Source organism: Cariama cristata, unplaced genomic scaffold (genome assembly GCF_000690535.1).
Source record: "Cariama cristata isolate BGI_N322 unplaced genomic scaffold, ASM69053v1 scaffold689, whole genome shotgun sequence".
Taxonomy (NCBI): domain Eukaryota; kingdom Metazoa; phylum Chordata; class Aves; order Cariamiformes; family Cariamidae; genus Cariama; species Cariama cristata.
The window spans coordinates 1-19,715 of record NW_009637159.1 but is presented as its reverse complement, the minus strand read 5'-3'; the positions used below and the strand labels follow the sequence as shown (position 1 = coordinate 19,715).

Sequence of the window (19,715 nt, the reverse complement as noted above, 5' to 3'; positions counted from 1 at the left end):
CAGGACCTGAGCTACTAGAGAAAGGCTGAAAATGCACAAGAGGGCAGTGTTTTTTAACATTTTAATGTTTTCCCTCAGAGCTGCGGGCTTCGACACCATGACTTTAAGCTTCCTAACAATAAGGTGGTTGCTTCTAGTGACCCTTTTGAGATCTCTCAGACCAGTCCTTGAGCAGTCCTAACAGAAGACTAAGCAAAAGTGGCTTCTGACCAATGCTAAAACATTTAAAACATGTGGTAATATTTATAAAGGAGTTGTGATTTCCGTATCAGAACAAAATTCTAATTTGACTTCATGGCTTAAAAGCACCTTTAACTTGCGTACAGCTAAAGCAAGCAAACAATTTTGCACACAGTGATGAATTTGTTAAGAGTCATCTTGCACAGGCATGAGCAGCACAAACAACAGATCCTAGGAGCAACGCTGCAGCGTATCCTCACGTGTGCGACAGTTCTTGAGATTGTATATGGCGTCAAAGGAATTCTCCACAGTCTTGCAAACTACTTCTATGGAAAGCGATTCTGATTTTCTCTGCTATTGTCACTAGACATAGCCGGTGCTTCTTCAGCATTTTTTTTCATTGAACTTAAGAGTTTTGTTCTGCATTTTACCATATTTAGACCAGTCTACACTACACACCTTTGGTGCTACGGTTTTGTCACAGCAGAGTGTGAACAAAGCACAGTTCAAATTAATACAGCTACAGAATCATTGAGTCTTAAAATACTGTAGGATGGAAGGGACCTTTGGAAGTCATTTGGTCCAACTCCTTTCTCACAGCAGACCTAACTTCAGGTGGCTCAGGGCCCCATCCAGCTGAGTTTTGAAAATATCCAATGATGGAGATCCCACAACCTCTCCGGTCAAACTGTTCCAGTCTGATCACCTTCGCTGTCAAAACTACTTTTCTCTGTCCAGCCAGATCTTGCTGCAATCTGTGACTGTTATTCCTTTCCTTTCTCTGCACAGCTCCGAGAAGAGTCTGGTCCTGCCTTCTCTATAAACCTCCTTGAGGTACCAGTAGACTGCACTTACATTCACTCCTTAGCCTTCTCTTCTCCATGGTGAACATGCCCAACTCCCTTGGTCTCTCCTTGTACGTCATATGCTCCAGCCCCTGTCTACTTTCCTGCTCCTCCACTAAATCCTCTTCAGTTTGACAATGTCCCTCACACTGGGGGGGGCTCAAAACCGGACACAATATTCCAGATGTGCCTTCCTGAGTGATGAGCAGAGATAATCAAAGGTGCACATTGTTTTGCTAATGTAGCGCAGTATACTCTCATGCCAACTGCTGACTCACATCAAACTCGGTGTTCATCAGGACCCCTAAAGCCTTTTCCTGTCGCAATCCTCTCCGCATAGTCGGCACAGCCCCAGTTGTTTGTGTGGGTAACCTGCTCCATGTACCTGAGATTCCCATCAGCACTTCAGACTTGCTTCTCCAACTCATCGAAGTCCTCTGCATAGCAGCCTTGCCATCCAGAGTATCAATGGCTTCTCTCAGTGTGCAGTGATCAATGAACTTGCTGAGGGTGAGCACTTTGTTGCAGTGCCCAGGTTGTTGATGAAGATGTTAAAGACAATTGGCCTCAGCAGTGACTCCTGAGGAATACCATTTGCAAACAGCTGCCAGTCAGACTTTGAACATTGACCCTTTGAGCCTGATGGTCCAGATAGTTTTTCCATCCATGCTGTTGTCCACCCATTCAGCCTGCATCTCCCCAGTTAGACTACAAGGATGCCATGGGAGAACTTGCTAAGAGCCTTGCTAAAGTCATGGTAAAAGATAGGCACAGCTCTCTTCTCATCCACAGAGGGAATCATCTCACCATAGAAGGAAGGCAGATTAAGTTTGGCATAATTTCCTCTTAGTAAATCCATGGTGGCTACTCCGAGTCACCTTGTCTTTCATGTGCCTGAACTTGTATGTGTCTGGTTTGCTTAAGTGATCCCTAACTCAGTCCTACTCTACAGTGGGTAGTACCTCTCTCCTTCAAACTCTTCTAAGCACAGACCTTGACAGCAAAGGCCAAGGCAAAGATTGTCCTTTGCTACTAAGCTCTTTGATTTTGCGTCAGGTCAATGTTTTCCCTGATATTCTTTTCAATGTATCTGCAGACATCATTCTTACTGCCTTCACATTCTTCACCAGTGTCAATTCTAGATGAGCTACGGCCTTTCCTAATTCCACTCTACCTACCCAGTCAATGCTTCCACATTCCTCCCTCAGCCCATCCTCACTTCCACCTTCCATGCGCTTCTTTTAATGCTTGAGCTCACTCAGGAGGTGCCTTTTCAGCCAAGCTGGCTTCTTTCCATGCCTTCTCATTTTCTTGCACACCACAGAGGACCACTTACTTTGCAAGCAAACCTCCCCTTCCTTGTGATGTTACTTTACAGTGACAATACTTCAGCTACCGTAGTTAATGTCATTTTGGGAGGTGGAAGAATTTGACTAGCAAAAGAACATTTTGCTGCTGTGTGTCCCAGCTCCACTAGACGGCTGGTAGATAAGGATTGTAAAGCTTTTTGTAGAACTGATAAGCCTGAAACTGTTTGCAAGGGAAAGCTCTGAAATTCTCCGCTTAAAGGAGTAGTGCCTCTGAGAGAAAGGGTCTGCTTCAAGATGTCCACTCCTCTAGAGAAGAAACAGCCTTCCTGCTGCAGCTACGCAAGCGGGGACAACAGAGTGAAACACAGGTACACAAACCATCCACATCCAAAATTTCAAATACAGCTTTCACTGCAAACTATTTTGCAGGCAAGAATGAGCAATGAAAACGCATCACCTATTTTCATCAAATGATTATGAAATAACTCAGGGACATATTCTGCTGGCTCCACTAACTAGTCCATCTTTTTCTGGCACAAAGCTACTTAAGTTCCAGTTTTGTAGCAAAACTACTGCATTCAAGAGAGTTCAGTGCCATGTATATGTAGATTCCTCTTTTACATCAGGTTTTTAGAGTGGATACTAGTAAAGAATGAATGTAAATGAATTGCTAGCTGAGAAATTAATGAGCAGTTATTCTCATGGGACCACGCATTTTGACTCAATCTATTCAAACATCTCTGCTGATGGGAGAACAGGACAGAGCACGGGGCAGTATTTCACTGCTCTGACACTACTATCCTCCCAGCTGAGGCATGCCTGTGACGGCGTTTTAGGGTACAGAAGGGCAGAATTTCAGTGGAAATGGGGATGCCAAGCTGGGAACCTAACAGAGAAGACAAAGAACAGAACATCAGATGACTCGCCTTCCTGCCTCAAACTTTATCTCTAACCAAAACAGAGGATAATGAATTAGGCTATAGCAGCATCAGCAACAAGAGTAGTTAAAAGTAATTCTATAAAAGTCATTACATAAAAAATAAATTGACAGTAGATAAATATACTGCTTTTGCTTATCAAGAATTGTTTTGCACTGTTCAGCTCCAACACTGCAGTGAATTGTAGGAGTGTGTCATTTTCTACACATGCATGGTTCCACTGAAATTAATGGTATTACTGGCAGGAAGTTACCTAATTTGAAATAATAGCACTAATCAGAATGCCTGAAATTACTAGTTTATGCAAGCTTTTGCAGGCTGAAAACCTACAGCAGCATTTTATCACTTGCTCTGAGCCAGTTAATACTCATGTAATAAAAACGCTATGTATGTGTGCATACAGAAAATGCAACTGACTGCGAGAAACCAAGTAGTTAGCCAAGACTGACGAGCAGGAAAATTCATCAGGCTTATTCAATGTAATGTTCTACCATCGGAACAATGTCCACTAATTCTCTTGTTAGTGTAATGAAATATGAAAGATTTTTATAGAAATATAAAAGGCTTACTTGTGTTTTGTCATCTTTAGATCATGGCAGAAATGGCTGAAAAACCTCGCATAGAATAAGTGCATAACTGCATGCTCCTTTCCTCCGATGTACAAATCCACAGGCATCCAGTAGTCTGCTAAGTCACTATTAAAGGGTCTGAAAAAACACAATTACAGAAAAATACAATGGGTAAAAGAAAGATCAGCTCTACTAAAGTAGCTCATCATACTTGACTGGACACCACTGTTTACTGAACACAACACATGTGTAATAAAACTTTTATTTTCCTACCAGATCTTTTTAATTTTTAAGAAGCAATATGCTCATTAAATTATAGACAAAAATTTAATTTCCACGGAGACGCAGATCCACAAAAATATTATTTCCCTGTATTTTAGGCAAGCAACTACTATTTCACATACATTACCTGAGAAAGTGCTGAAAATATGTGCTTGCTCTTTAAATGATTTTTTTATGAATACCCTGTGGTTAGTCTTCATTTTTTTTAGTATTTATCAAGTTTAACATACAAATATATTAGAGTGAAAGACAAAAGGCATGCCCACTCCAAACCTGATTTGTTTTAATCAGAGGTTTGCATTGTTGCCATTAGAGGGCAATGAAGCAGTTTAAGTCTGCAAAATATTCTGAAGAGTCAGATGGGTCATCACACTCCAGCTGAAGGATGCTTGATGAATTGACAGTAAATTTGTCATTTACAGCATATCTACTACTGTCGTTGGAGGTCACCTGCATGGCTCCTAGCATTGCTTACTGCTTCATCAAATATCGTTGTGTCTTCTGTAACGGGCTCCTGCCTGCAAAATCCCATTTGGAGAGTAGTTGTTCTTTAATGCATGTTTTATGGACCCCTTCTAACAAATGTACTTGTTTTGTCAGTCCGTTTGATTATTCTATCTGTAATTTTTGTAACAGCAACACTTTTTTCCTCACAGATGAGCCTAGAAGCATACCGTGGATCTGGGATTCACGTCTTTAGTGGAACAAATCAAAACTAACCTATTCACAGGGTTCCAAAATCAACAGAGTAATTCTACCAAATTCTAGACCTGTGAAATATGGCTTATGGAAATAAAGGGTTTATGTATAAGCAGCTTAGCTAAAAACCCCAAATAAATAAAGCAAATGGAGGTCACGATCTAGTGCAGAAGTCCATATAAATGTTCTTACTTCAGTATAAACCAGATTTAGCTACACTAAGCTGTTACTCTGACAGCTGTTAGATCCAACTATTTTCTTCAACTTCTGGAAAAATCCCTCTTGTCCATGCACAAAAAGAATATTTCAAACTGTCACTGGAGAGGAAGCAATCTGCCTAACTTAATAATATTAATAATAAATTCACAATATCACTAGAAAATAATTAAAATTAACATGAAATAAAAATGTTCACAGAAGATTTTTCTGTAGTTTAACTAAACTACTGCCGCCAATATAAAGAAAATAATTGGCCCAGCTATACTAAATCACTCACTATGTAGTATGTACCCAGACACTGCTCTGGACAATAAACAAACAAATCCCCAAACAGCCCTACCTGTGGTATCAATATCTTAAAAATGCAGCTCTTCCTATCTTCCCCAGAGTACATAGTAGAGCTGTTCCACTAATTCCTCTTTGGAAAAACCAGTGCTATCAGCAGTGCTACTACAGGCAGACTATGAGGCAGACAAACAGCTAAATAACTATATCTATCTTCCCACACTCTCCATCCTGCAGCCACTAATACACAGCACATGAAAAATCTCCCTTCATTAATTATGCATACAGTCCAAGTGCCAACACAGCAGGAGCTTGCAGCGATGCCACTTCACTTCAGGTCTGTGCACAAGGAAGTAGCAAGAGTTACTGGAATTCAACAGGAGAGAAATGAAAGTGCCATTCTGCCAGAAATGAAGGAGGTGGTGGAGTCACTGTCCCTGGAGGTGTTCAAGAAAAGACTGGACGTGGCACTTAGTGCCATGGTGCTGTAAGGGCAAAGGTTGGACTCGATGATCCCAGAGGTCTCTTCCAACCAAATTGATTCCGTGATTCTTGGCAGTTGGATGTTACACCGGACTATTCCTCTTCCTACCGGTGGAAAAGCACTCTCTGCCCACACACTGAACTACTCGGTGTATCGCCAGGGAGGGTACGCTCCATGCAACTTACCACAGCCTCGGAGAGTCACGGTAGGCTGTCATTCCTGATGGCACCCTCCACTAAGGACTATCCTCAGTTCCTCGGCTGCACACCTCCTGCCCTGTAAAACCCCTTCATCCCAACTTCTGCCCTGCAGCTCCTGTCCTTACACAGTTGTGCCTACACATCTGCTCTTGTAGATCTCCTGGCGCAGAGGCAACCAAATGCCACGTTTTTAGAGCAGTTCCTAGTCCACCCTGTGCTGCTGTGCTCAGGATGGGCACAAGAACAGGGCAGCACAGGGGTTTGGGCCGTCTTCTGCCAAGGCAGTCAGAAGGCAGAAGCACCAGAGCGTCCGGCCTTTCCCTTCCCGGCTATTCCATGGGCTCGTTGCCCGCAGCCCTCACCTCTCCCTGTTGTGAGGGTCCGTGTACCTCAGGTAGTACCAAGCGGAATCAACAAACGTGTCCATGGTATCAACTTCTCGCCGTGCTGCTGCTTTACACCTGAGCAAGAGGGAAGGAAAAAAAAGCTATTTTTAGAGAAGTGACAAGCTTGGGGAAAAAAAACCAACCGTGTATAGAGTGGCCATGAAGATATTTAGATTGAAAACTGAACAGATCTCAACAGTCTGAAGAGTGATGTGTTCCTAAAAACTCCACCACCAGTAATGGGGCCAACTATCCTTCCCTCTCCCTCCCAAACCAAAGCAAACACAAACCAAAAAGAAGCCTGAACAGCTGTAGCATCCAGCAGTAGTGGAAGACAGCACTGCACCGGACAGCCCCCTCAATTGTTTGTTCCTGGAATTTTTTAGAATTGCCGTTTTAAAAGAAACAAAGCAAGTCTTAGAGCACAGACAAGCGTACTTTGCCATAAAGTTAATGGGTACTCAATATATATCATGCTTGTTAGGTACCAGCAGACAAGTCATTTTATAAACATTTAGCAGATGGAGCAGGTGGTTGCCTCTCACTGATTGTCTGTACAAAAAGTTCTTTGCGGATTCCATTTATCATCTATAGAAAAAATGAACATAGTTTAATTTCAGCTTTCACCAAGATGTAGTAAATTGCTTCCAGACCTTGTAGCACAATTTTAATTTGTGATTACGGCAAATCAATTTTTGCTTGGAGTTATATTGGCAGCTCGAAGAAACAGTTTTAAAACAAATTTTAGAAGCTCAGGTTACTTTCTGCTAATTTCTCCCTGAATATAAATCGTTTGTAGGAGCCAATAATCACATTTAATAAACTTCCATTTGTTGTAAATGATCCCTCTTTAAAACTCTTACTGTTAAAACAACGGGATTATTCTAATGTCAATAAAACTTTGCAACCTGTGACATACTTGTATATAAATACCCCTGGCTATATGTAACAGATGTAAGCAATTTATAACTGTATGTAAATTTAAATGTATGTGTAATAAATATACATAATAGATGGGGACTGGCTATTTCATATTTTCCAATTGCGTATTTAGTCTCTGATCAGGCTCGAAGACCAAGCTGCAACACGTATCTGCCTGTCTGCCTGAGATTTCAGCTTGGCTTGCCGAGGCAAGTTTATGAGAGTATCACTTCACATTTTCCTTCACTCTGTCTCTGCTCCGGGTCCTTCTCTACCAGCACTTTTTTTTTTTCCTTCGGTGGGAATAACGTAGTAAAGAAATTTTACTTCTAACTGCTTTTTAATACAGAATAACCATTTTATTAAACTGTACATATAAGCAGAGACTTGGCCAATGTAAAGTAATACTGTATTACATTGAAACAGAATGCTTTTCAGTCAAAAGCAAGAACACTTTACAGTCACTGAACCATAATTATAGCCGCTTTATGCCTCTGGTGTTGCCTGTACTCTAAATGGATGTGGCTCACTAACACAGAGACAGCATGGGCATCTTTCAAAATTTATACAATTTATTTCAATATTGTGATTACAAGAACAACAGTGTAATCTCATTAGATGACCTTCAGACAACTAACACAATTACTCGGATCTGTATAACAATTAATAACTTGGGTATCTCCTTCCATTTATGATTGCTAACATTATTGTCACTTAAATACTCACAGACTTTTCTATCTTTCCTTCTTGCTTTCCTTATTAATTCTAGATATTAAATGCAACTAATAAAAAAACCCCCTATGACTGGAGAGAAGGACCAAAGGAAGGGGTGATGTAACTTCTCAGAGCAAAGAAAACCACGGAAGACCCTGCGCACACAAAAGTAATAGCTCAAGGGAAACTGTAGCAGACATACGGATGAGCAATACTGAAGATAGCCATCAAACAGGTGAGAATTAAGAAGCTAAATAAAGGTGATAATTAAAAACAAAGTTAATTTCAGCAAACTACCGCATTTTAGGCTAAGAAACTAATCCTGTACACCTTTATTTTTGACTAAACAAATGCCCTTCATTAACTTCTAAGTAGGGCAGCCACAATAACTATCCAGAAACCATAAGGATTTGCTATACATCAAAAGTACATTGTTACCTGGCAAACAACAAAATCGTTTTTGAATTAAGGTCAGGAGGAAGCCAAGAGTGCAGACAATGACTTTCAGTCACATGAGGAAAATTTTTCAGTTGAAATTAGAAATTGCAGACCATGGCATTTCTGGGGATTTTACTAAACCTGTGGATCTTCTTTAGTAAGGCTTCCCTGCAAAAGCTGCACTTTAAAATACACTACTATATGTAACTTAGATAGGCATATCTAAGAAGAAATTTTCTATGCAGAAACATGGAAATAAATGTGTGTTTTACATAAAATACCTGTTATCAACAACGGTAAAAATACGTGTTCCCAGAGAACCACAGAACTGCTGTGCATAAGCTACCTAGTTAGAAATGAAACCCACGCTGATGTTCTAACCCTTCAAATGTTAAAATAAAGTTAGATGTTATAAAACTGCTGCATTATCAGTGAGAGCCCTGACATCATTTGTATGTCTGATCCCCCTGCCTGGCAGCTTGGCAATGTGCTTCCCATTTGGTCAGTCTGTTAGCAGCAGCATCGCATCGCACTGCGGATCAAAAACTTCTCTGGGATAGCTCATGTTCTCCCAGGTCCTTCTGCAGAACCTGTATGCCCACTCCAGTGCACGGAGCACCTAAGGAGCCCTGAAGATTAGACAATTGCTTTTCATGACATATCTCTCACTACTTAATTTAGGCTGTTTTATTTCTTAAACAGCTGGACTACAAACAAAGATTACTACATATACTTGCTATCTCCTTCAATCTGAATTACATGTTGTCATCTGTAATGTACAGTGAATGTGATTCTTCATGATAAAGAATTATACAGCTATGGAAGCATTTTATTGTTGGACTATCGCTAAGAAAATGAACATGATGTTAGTTTCCTTAACAAAAGGACATAATTCAATAATCGTTACAAGCTTTATGTGAACTCTGCTGGTGAAAGATAATGAAAATTATTGTAGTAAATGAAGTGAGAAATGCCATTAAGAAATGAGGGGCAGGGAGAAAATCATTCTTTCTTTCCTCCACTTTAAAAACAGTGAGCTTTGCTTCAGCTTGTTTATGAAGAAATAGCAGTGGGTGTCTGTGTTGCAAAAGAAGGAGCTTCACAGAGTGTAAAAAGAAGAAGAAAAAGAAGAAGAAAACAACACCTATGCTGGGTCAGACTAAACATCACTCTGGAGTAGTACCCTGTCTCAGAGTGGTCAGCTGCCAACGCTTAGGGAAACAGCACGCACAGCTGGCGGGTACCAAGCGACGTCTCCCAGCCTGCAGCGAATGCAGCATTGGCTCACCTCGGACAGAAACAGTTCACCCATTCCGGAGCCGTTTCTAAAGGCGAGGCTCCCTTTCCTGTGAAGGTGGTCACACTGGGCAACACCACGGGTAAGTCTTCGTAAGGCACGGGGACAGTGCCGCACGTCTGGCAGTGAATGATGGGAATAGGTGTTCCCCAGTACCGCTGCCGAGATATTAACCAGTCTCTCAATTTGTCACTCGTTAGGTCTCCACCTAGTCTTTTATTTCTGGCCTGCTGGGTAATAGCTTTTAAAGCCTCCTGCCGAGTCATGCCTGTGATCTGATTAAAAAAAGAGAAGCAGAAGAAGAAAGAAAAATTTATGCTTGCTGTCAGTGAAAATGTGAGAATGGACAAAATAGTCAAATGGCAATTTCTGAGAGTCAAAAGTTTATGAGTCTCACATTAATTTCCCCCTTCCCGCTGCTTAACATCCTCCTATCCAAGAGACTATTCACATCCAGCTACCCATTTAAACCCTTTTGCTCAAAGGATAATGTTCTTGATGGTCTGAATAGAACAAGGCTGAGAAAGAGTCATGCAGACCCCTTCAGCCTTTATTGGCAGATATCTGCATTTACTGCTGATGTTTTAATCAACAGCTATATGCTGAAACTTCCAGAATATCATCGACACAAGGCAGAGACTGAGGAAATGCAAATGGTAAACAGCTTGCTTTCTCCTACATTCATTTTAGGTTTTTCTATTCTTGCTTTCACATACATCTTAACCACTTAGATCCTACCTCTCGTGTAACAATATGAGCTTTGTGTCTGCCATCAAACACATTTTTTCAAGAGCTATAACACCATATATATCTTAAAGATAAGTTTTCTATGTCATTTCAGGCAGATATGTTACCATAAAGGCTTACACCACATCTCAGTGAATATGCGGAAAAAGGACTAATATGTTAATATTTAGCTTAAAAATCTATTGAGATGATGAAATAAGAATCAACTTTAAACATGGGTTTAATCATTCAGTTTCCATTATAAAACCAATATAAAACATATTTCATATAAAAAACCCAATACTGTTCCTTCCTCGCTTGTACAAAAAGAAAAAACTCATTTTATTGCTACAGAAGAGCCAATATATTTCATCATTAAATTATTCCTAGAAATTTGGTAGCATAAGCATGTCTTGATTCTTAAAAAAAACAACAAAAAAATCCCTTTAGTCATACAAAGTATTTGGCACTCTTGAGAAAACAGATTTAGTTTGCATTCTTATTGTAAGTTGGAAAGAGCTCCATACTTGTATACCCACCTCTGCAGAATTAATGACTTTCTCCAAACCATTTGGCAATGTCTCAATGACTTCGGTGAAAGAAATGCCCAGATTCTTAGCTACTGCAGCATCTTCAGCACTAGTACTAGGAATTCCTAGGAGGGGAGAAAAAATAAATCCGTTCTGGGATTGACAAACATAGATATCAATCATCAGTTTGAGGATAAAACTTTTTATTTCTATGGCACTCTCTTAAAATGACTTAGGTTTGCCCAAAGGAGTTCAAAAATCTAAGAACAATGAAAATGTTTTCATGTTCTTTAAGCAGTGAAATTCAAGCAGCAACAATTACAGACACATTTTCTCAGTTTCTCTGTAATCCAAATGTTCATCAATGTCCTACCTCAAAAAAGCCTGAAAATTTGATGGTTCCAAAAAAGGCCTAAAAATAAAGCTACAAAATTTGGTTAAATACTAACATTTTCAATACAGTTATAGTATCTAAATATAATATATTTCAATAATAAGAATTTTAATTCTATTTGCTAATATGAGAAACAATAGTTTCTCAGTTTTGAGAAACACAATAGTCCTCTTGTTTCAATAGCAAACTTAATCTCTTTCTAATTTCATAGTTTATTAAAATGCACCACATCACAAGTGTTTCTAACATTACTATTGCTTTAAGTTATTATGAAGGACACGATTTGTTTATAAACTAAGGAAAACCATTCAAACAACACCAATTTTCTCTTCAGACTATAACCACTGAGAGCACTTGCTGCCCAAGTCAGTTACAGAAGTCACAGCACTTAAGGGCCCTGATGCTACCTTTCCCTTGGCATCTTATTATTTGGGACAGTCACACATCTTAGTTCTACTTCAGAGGACTACCTTTCAGGGTGAGTTAAGAAATTTCTTAACTTTATTATCACCTGTGTTCTGAAATAACATTGAGATACCAGTAGATGTATTATTTCCACAGAGAGATACACCTTTCTGCAGTTTTTTTTTTTTCCTTTCAGTGATAATTTATTTAATATTTTGAACAATCTTGCACAATTGCTGTCATCTTTAAAAGGCAAAGAAACTTATTCTGACAAGCCAATGCCAATATTAACTTGGTGAAAACTACAGAGAAAAACTCTCAAAATACTGCTGAGCACATTAGAATTATTAACACATGAATTACTTCATCCAAAACCAGTTTAACAATCATCTGTTCAGGCAATGAAACGCTTGCAATACATTAACTCTGGCAATATATGGAAGTTTGGAAGCAGATAACTAAAGAAAACCTAGCAAAACTCCCCTGTGACAAATAACTCCTTAACTAGCAAAATATGGAATCACTATTTTATCTTTCCAGCAGATGTACGCTCCTGCCATTTCAAGGCCCTATGATAGAATAATGTATGTATCTTAATTTGTCAAGGAGCCTTGCAGCCTGCAACAGGTGGCTTCACAATATGCTCTACAAACAGAAAAAACTAGGTCCCACTTTTTGGTCTTCCTCCTTTTGAAAAGATGGTGCTATTACTGTACATTCGCAGAGCTCAACAGCTGGCATCCAGAACTTCCCAGGAAGAGCTGGGCTGCTTCCAACAGACATAAGGCCAAGCTACGTGCCAGCGAGAAGTCAGAAGCTTTTAGTGAAAAATAAGATTAGGTATCTCAAGTTTTGGCTCTCTTACACAAGGAAAGGTCCTGGTTCTCAAAACCAGATTCATTTCTAAAGTGTAAGATGCGGGCATGTTCTAAGTAAGGTATACAGCCTAAGTGCATTATTTCCATCAGCCTTGTGAGGGTCATCCCAGACATTTTTGTGCAGTCAGTCCAGTTGTTCTGCAGGAACAAGCCAATATTGGCAGTGGTGCAGAAAAGAAAGTAGCAGCTCCAGGGTAGGAAAGGAGTATCAACACCAGGGAGGCAAGACAAGGGAGTTAAGGGATAAGGAAGGTAGTGGAAAGGGGGAAGAAGAGAGAACTATTTCCTATTAGGACCGGTGCAGAAGGTTGCCTGCTCGAAGTAGCCGAGATGAGACCATGGCAAAACACACAAGTGAACAAAAAGCTTGGTGGGTGCAGATTAAAATGGACACCACTTTTAAAAGTTAGTACAATTTCTAATTTTACTTAGAAGGACAGTCACGTCATCTAACCAGACGTACTTAGCTGCCCAAGCTGAGAGGCTGGGCTCCCTGTGCAGGAAAGAAGTCAGACAGGCTGCTTCGTAGGACAGCTTTGAGAACAGAAGCCCACTCCAAGCGATTCAGAGCATCCTCTAGCAAGGGCCTTCCCCCTCCGTTTATTAGGTGCCTTAAATTATAGGAATGCTTCCTTTAGAGATAAAAGATCCAAGATAACTGCAAAAGACTACCTGAACAGAATTATTACCTGTTCTCACTTATTCTACTGATCTCAACATAAATATCAAACAAAAGTCAAACTTGGCAGTTTTGTACATTTACTGCCTGAAACGTTTCTCTATAAGGACGCAAATAATTTATGTAAGCATAAGACACAAAAAAACCTAAAAGTTCGGGTTGTTTGCAAAATATTTATGTCAAACAATGGCACAGTTCTGTTTTGATTAGGGATGGTGAGAGACAGCCAAATACACACACACTGTAGGTGATCAATCCTCTTAAGATATGCAGATCCTCAAATTTAGCTCATTAAACATACTAATTTCATAATATTTCCATTAAAATTTATCATCCTGTAAATCTCTTCCCCCAGACAGACTCCACATAGCTATGTTTCCCTTCCTTCTTCACTAATGAAGAACAGAGTTCCAAAGTCCAGAACAGAGCCACTGTGTTCAAAGATTTACCATAACAGTATCTCGTGGTGCAACACAGCCACTGAAAACTATACTGTTCCACTCACACATTGAATGTCACATACCTATTTTAGTATCAAGAAAATTCTCAAAATTGGTTTTTGCTGAGATGATTACAGGAATCTCCTGATCAGTAAGCAAATTCACAGCTGTCACTGAAGTAAGTGAGTCTGAAAACAAATGTAATGATCATGGTAAGTAAAATACGACAGAAGATGTGCTAGGAATATTACTTACTATTAGAACTCAGTTTAACTTAAACATGCATGAAATTTAAATTACAATTTTGTTTAAAAAAGAAAGAAAATGAAAAGCCTAATCATATTTCTAAAAAGCTCAGATGTATCAAAATCTTGATACAAAAAGCTGGACTGATAAATTTTCATGATTAGAAAACATACTTACAACAAACACCTGAATAAAAACAGGGTAAGATTTGGGTTGTAATAAAAAAAATTGAGTCCTTGACCAAAATGCAGGCCTGCTGCAAAATTGTATGAATCAGCTCTAGTAAGCCCTGAATTATATACTAGCATACATTATTCCAAAATTATGCAAAAAAAAAAATCCAGTTATTCAGATGCAACTGAAGGGGAGCACATATCCTACACTTATTATTTGCTTTGTTACAGAAGAACTACAAACCATGAGCAATATTGACCAGTGTAGAAAAAAACCCTACATAATCTATTGATTTCCAAACAGAATATTCGTATTCATATTAGAGATGAGGAACCCAATGCCCACAGGGAAGAGGAGAGAATCAAGGGTGAGAACTGTGATAAACTGTAATTGACTGACAACGTGTAGCTTGGGTGGCTGGACAAGAAGAAAATCAAATCTGAATACCCCAAGTTTTGAGGATTCAAACACCAGATCTCAGTTTGGACCTGTTTTTAACTTTTTCAGTGCCTTTAAGTTGGTGACAATTAAAGTAATGAAAATTCAGACTGCTAAGAGCTTCCTTTCACCTATCTTCGTAGCTAAGCTGAGGAAAGTCTTAGGCTTGTATGGCAATGCATAAAATATGCTTGAAATAAAGTAACGGCATTTTAGAGAACAGGGCTACTATATTTCATCACTTTTCTTAACACAAATTATACATTTATTTCTGATTACTACTTTTTCAAATTTCAGGTGTCTGAGATATCCATACCCTAGAGAAAATTTCTCACGTTCAAACCACTGCACATAGCCTTCCTCCTCTGTTTACAAAAAGTACAAAAGGAAACATTTCACTCTCTGGAAGCAACTAACCAAAAAGCCTCATGAACAGGAAGCTGAGTGGGTAGGACAGTCTGCTTTTAAAAATAACTTCTCTCTTCCACCCAGCAATAATTTTAATTTTATGCTGGAACCCAAAATAACAACTCCAGTTTATGAAGGCACTCTTTCTTGTGCTCGTTTGCTCACATCATCATTGTAATAGCTGTAAAGAGATGATATTACAGTTACAAAGGTTAAAAGAATGTATGCATAGTATTATAACAAGATAATGAACAACGTAAGGGTCAAATTTTTATCTCAGACACCTCACAGTCAAAACTAGAAAACTTACCAGATTCTAAATTAATATAAATTTTTCTAGGCTGAAAAAATTGAATGTTTGAAAACTGGTTGTTCACCTCTATTTAAATACCAATTGCCCAAAATACAGAGCTGTACTCCAAGAATAAAGGTATTAGAACTTAAAGTTACTTTGCCATACAACAGCTTTTGTTGTTTTTTTTTTTTTCCCAGAAAACATAAAAACATATCCTCCTAATTATTTAAATGAGAATACAGTGAAGAAAGGGAGTTCCAAGACTATCCGTGTTAAAAAGAAAACAATTACAATTAATGAAATTAAAATTTTAATGTTACTGGTGAATTTTTTTTTTTAAATCTTGGTCAATATAAAAATAGGATCTATTTAAGGCCATCCAAAATTTCTTTTTACATAAATGCCACTGTTGGCCCTTCGTATGTACCACGGCTGAAACGCAAATTTGAAAGTCCATGTAGAAATTCTTCTCCTTTTTGTTCTCTCCTTTGGAAAATACCAGTCTGTGCCTTTGAAATGCACAAGAAACAGTAAGAAATATCAGCTAATTTCAACTGAAGAATGTATATAAGCATATTTACAAGTAGCAGAAGTACACAACAATAGCAGAATTACGATTCCGGAATTGTGCCTGTTTTCCAAGGACTTAGGCTGTCATTATTCTGAACGAGAGTTTCTTAATTTAGCTCAGCCAAAAGGTGAAGCTTATCGTCAACAGACACAAAAAAGCTCTTCCAAGTATTTCCACATAAAAACAAAGTAAAAAAAAATACTGTTGTCCTAATTAAAAACAAATTTTGCACTTGTGTGGTTTGGCTTAAAGCACAAGAGCCGACAAAGATACAGGCCCACGTGTGGATGTGCATTTCTGCAGTTAGCGCTTTGATTTGGCTGAACTGTAAGAACTTCAAATTTATTTCTTTGTTCCTTAAGAAAAATTCTCCAAGCTTTGCTCAGCTCTGAGACAAGGGCTCTACATACTCAACACATTCAGGCTCCCTTTTTTTCTTCTACCAAGCAAACTTTTTTAAGCTTATAGAAATGAAGCACTCAAAAATAAAGTAGGTTCTGTGCAACCATCACAATTTCTTACAAGATTCCTGCTTCATAGCTGTTGACATCAGATGTTATACAAACAATGAAGCCTCATCTTAACCAGTGAGGAAAAAAATAAATATTGAACACCAGCCTGAAGTGGAAACAAAAAATATTCAGCATACATTGTATGTACTCTTGTAATTTTCAGGTTTTCCAAACAACAAAAGTATAGCAGGCCAGGGATGCTAAATACAGACAGAATTGGTGGTGGGAGCCTTCAGGAAACCAATTAACAGCAATTAAAGAATTACCACTTATTTGTATCTTCTGTACAAGTCATGACCTGCCATAGGGATACTCTGAATTCACTCCATTAGAGTCCTGTATTAACTAAGGACCTGCACAGCACAGTATTATCTTGCTCTCTATCAATGGTCCACTTCGGTACGTATTAGTGATCTATTGCCCTCTTTATCTTCCCTCTGACAGGAAGAGATCATCGCTGGTGCCAGAGTTCATTCTCCTGTCTTTGTGCTAACGACAAATTACCATACAGCCGTGAGATTTTCCAATGGGCTGACATAGTCGGAGTTGGACTATTCACTTCTGGTACACGAGGAAACCAGAATCTGTTCTATTGCTTTTATGTACTACGAAGTGTTACAGCCATCATAAAAGGAAAAATTCTAACGTAGCTGCTCTTACCAAATCCGAAGCCAGGACAGGCTGATGTGATATTGTTTGACATATATCAAAAATCAAAAGAACAGCTCCCTCTCAACAGGAACAGCTCCTGCTCAGCTTCACACACGTTCGCTGAAGATCATTCTCTAAAATTCTTACTCTTGTACAACAAAATGCAGTATGAGAAAAGTATCACCTTTCCCTGGAATGAACTCCCTCTGAAAGACTTCCTTAAGACTGCTATTCCCATGCAGCAGTCTGTGAGTCGGTAAGATGGATAAATGGGAAGCTCCATAAATGGCTTCAGGCGTATAGGTGTAAGCTGCTAGCTTCTCTCCTGTTACTTTACCATTAACCTGAAAAAGAGCAGAAAAATTCTCATTGGAAATGCAGTGGTTTTAGATTCCCCTTCCTTTTTATACAGCTAACGAATCTACATCACCCTGTAGAAATACACAGTTCTGAATATCAAAGCCAGACATATTCCCACTATAGGGATTTTCCAGAATCAAACCTTGGAAAAAAAGGTACTTTTAAGCTCTTGAGAAAGTTGCTTTATAGTCTTGCCTCAGTTTACCCAAATATATGTAATAAATTTTTTTTTCTAAAATTGTAGGTAATATTACATCGTGCTACTGAGCTAGGTTCAATCCCTGGTTAAGTAACCTAGAATCTTTCTATTGGCTTTTAATATGCATACCCTGTTTCCAAGAAACAGAAATAAGATGTTACCTCTGAAATCTAAAGAGAATTTAAGATTTTCTCAGCTACCAGGCTTTCCACCACACTTCTCTGATGAAGTCAATGCTCGAATTTATGTATAGGAATAAAACAATAAAAGGTGGCACAACATTAAAACAACTGGACATAAAATATGAGTAATAAACTTAGAAGACTGCTTAAGAATTACCACCTAGCACAACCAACAAGCTTTATATTTTAGGTCAATTAACTGCGGCATGTATGGGGGTCTTAGAAGGAGATTCTTCTACAACAGGTATTGATACACATTTTCAGAAACAACTGATAAAAGCAATTGAAATACAAAAATGAACCTTCTAGCAGTGTGCAACTCAGAGGTATTAAGAAAGCTGTCCCAATTTGAAGTTCCCAAAAAGTCAGTATTTTAAAATAAGAAGTCACTTTCAAAATGTTAGACTGCAGTAAATAAGCACAAGGGCCAAAATTCCATCTGAAAATCTCTTCTGGCACTATTGTATTCAAGAATTTTGCATCTCTTGAGAAAAACAGGAAAATCTGAAGTCCTTCTGTAGATAATTATGATTTTCTTAAGGTTTCTTTTTCCTTCCTCTCCTTTTGTTCTATCTAGACTTCTCTGTAGGTCCATCACTACCTAATTGTGTGGTTTTCATTATTTTAATTATTGTACATAGTAAATGAAATAGTGGACAAATATAAGCGAAGTGGCTTCCCTGAGGTCAGCCTGGGTCTGACAGAGAAGGTCATGTGCAGAGAGGAGCGAAAGCCCAGCTAGATCCCAGCTAACTTGTGCCGTGCCACCTGATACTGCTCTTGGCACTGCTCCCCTAAATGTCCTGGCTTTCAGGAATGCTCATTAGCTGGCACATATTTTGGCATAAACACACACAGCCAATTTGCATCCCGTGCTGCACTTGAACACACAAACCCTTCCCTAAGGAGGATAGCAAGGAGCACCTCTTCACCCCACCACTGCTGTTCTTCAGGAATCCCTGCTGGTCCGGGCAGGAATGTACAATAATCTCTTTTAGTAGGCTTCAAGCTTTTTAGATCTGAAAATCCATTCCCATCACACATTTCAGGGGTTGTAGTTAGCTCAACCAAGATAGCAGCAATGAAATTTCTGACTTACCTTTAGCAAGAAGTCAAGAGAGCATCCAATGCAGTCACCTATCCAATTTGCTTGCATTTCTTTTATACCGTACCACTCAGGGAGATCAGACAAAGCATCAAACATAGCCTGATCCAATAAAAGAAAGAATTAGAACATTCAGCTTTCATAAGCATACAAATTAAGACCATGGGTTTAATTATAACTAACAGCAAAATGATAAGGTGCTGGTAACAACAAAGGAAGAGGTGTTTTTATACTGCTGCTGCCTCAAATTCATCTCTTTAAGAACAGAACTAACATGGCGCAAGCCAGAGGTATGTGGTCTCCAACAGAGACCTTGTTGCTATTAAAAGAGGCCTTCCTTTTGAACGGACTAAACCTTAAACACAGAACAAAACCCTGAGATGAAAACAAACACAGGAAATATTCCCAATGGCTGTAACTCGTGGGCAGTGTAAGTGACCTGATGAGCCAAACAAGACTACAGATACAGAAGAGAAGTGCTTGCAGGTATGAAGCCTACATTTGGATTAGTTGTTCTAGACAAGAGCCTGGAGATGGCAGTCAGACAGAAGACATTTACATGTCCTAAAATTTTCAAGCTCTGACTTAAAATGGCAAAACACAGTTTCCAGCTGCATATCTATTTTTTGTATTTCATATCGGTATTTTATCAAGCCCAACAGGCTGTAAAATTGAGTGGGACTTCTACGTGATATCACCTTGTAAAAAAAAAAAAAACACCACCCAAACCATAAGGGTTCATATTAAATTAAAAA

The 19,715-nt window shown here is 38.9% G+C and overlaps 1 protein-coding gene across 1 annotated transcript in view; it reads right to left on the bottom strand.

The window, feature by feature from the left end:
- LARS2 (leucyl-tRNA synthetase 2, mitochondrial) overlaps positions 1-19,062 on the bottom strand; it is a gene marked incomplete at its 5' end in the record, with an annotated part of 43,964 nt that extends 24,902 nt beyond the window's left edge. The window contains 7 exons of the mRNA XM_009708163.1: positions 3,843-3,980; positions 6,374-6,472; positions 9,759-10,042; positions 11,033-11,148; positions 13,903-14,007; positions 17,299-17,458; positions 18,955-19,062. Of these exons, the coding sequence (XP_009706465.1) occupies positions 3,843-3,980; positions 6,374-6,472; positions 9,759-10,042; positions 11,033-11,148; positions 13,903-14,007; positions 17,299-17,458; positions 18,955-19,062 (1,010 nt within the window). The remainder of the gene's footprint in view (positions 1-3,842; positions 3,981-6,373; positions 6,473-9,758; positions 10,043-11,032; positions 11,149-13,902; positions 14,008-17,298; positions 17,459-18,954) is intronic.
- Positions 19,063-19,715: the final 653 nt, after the last annotated feature.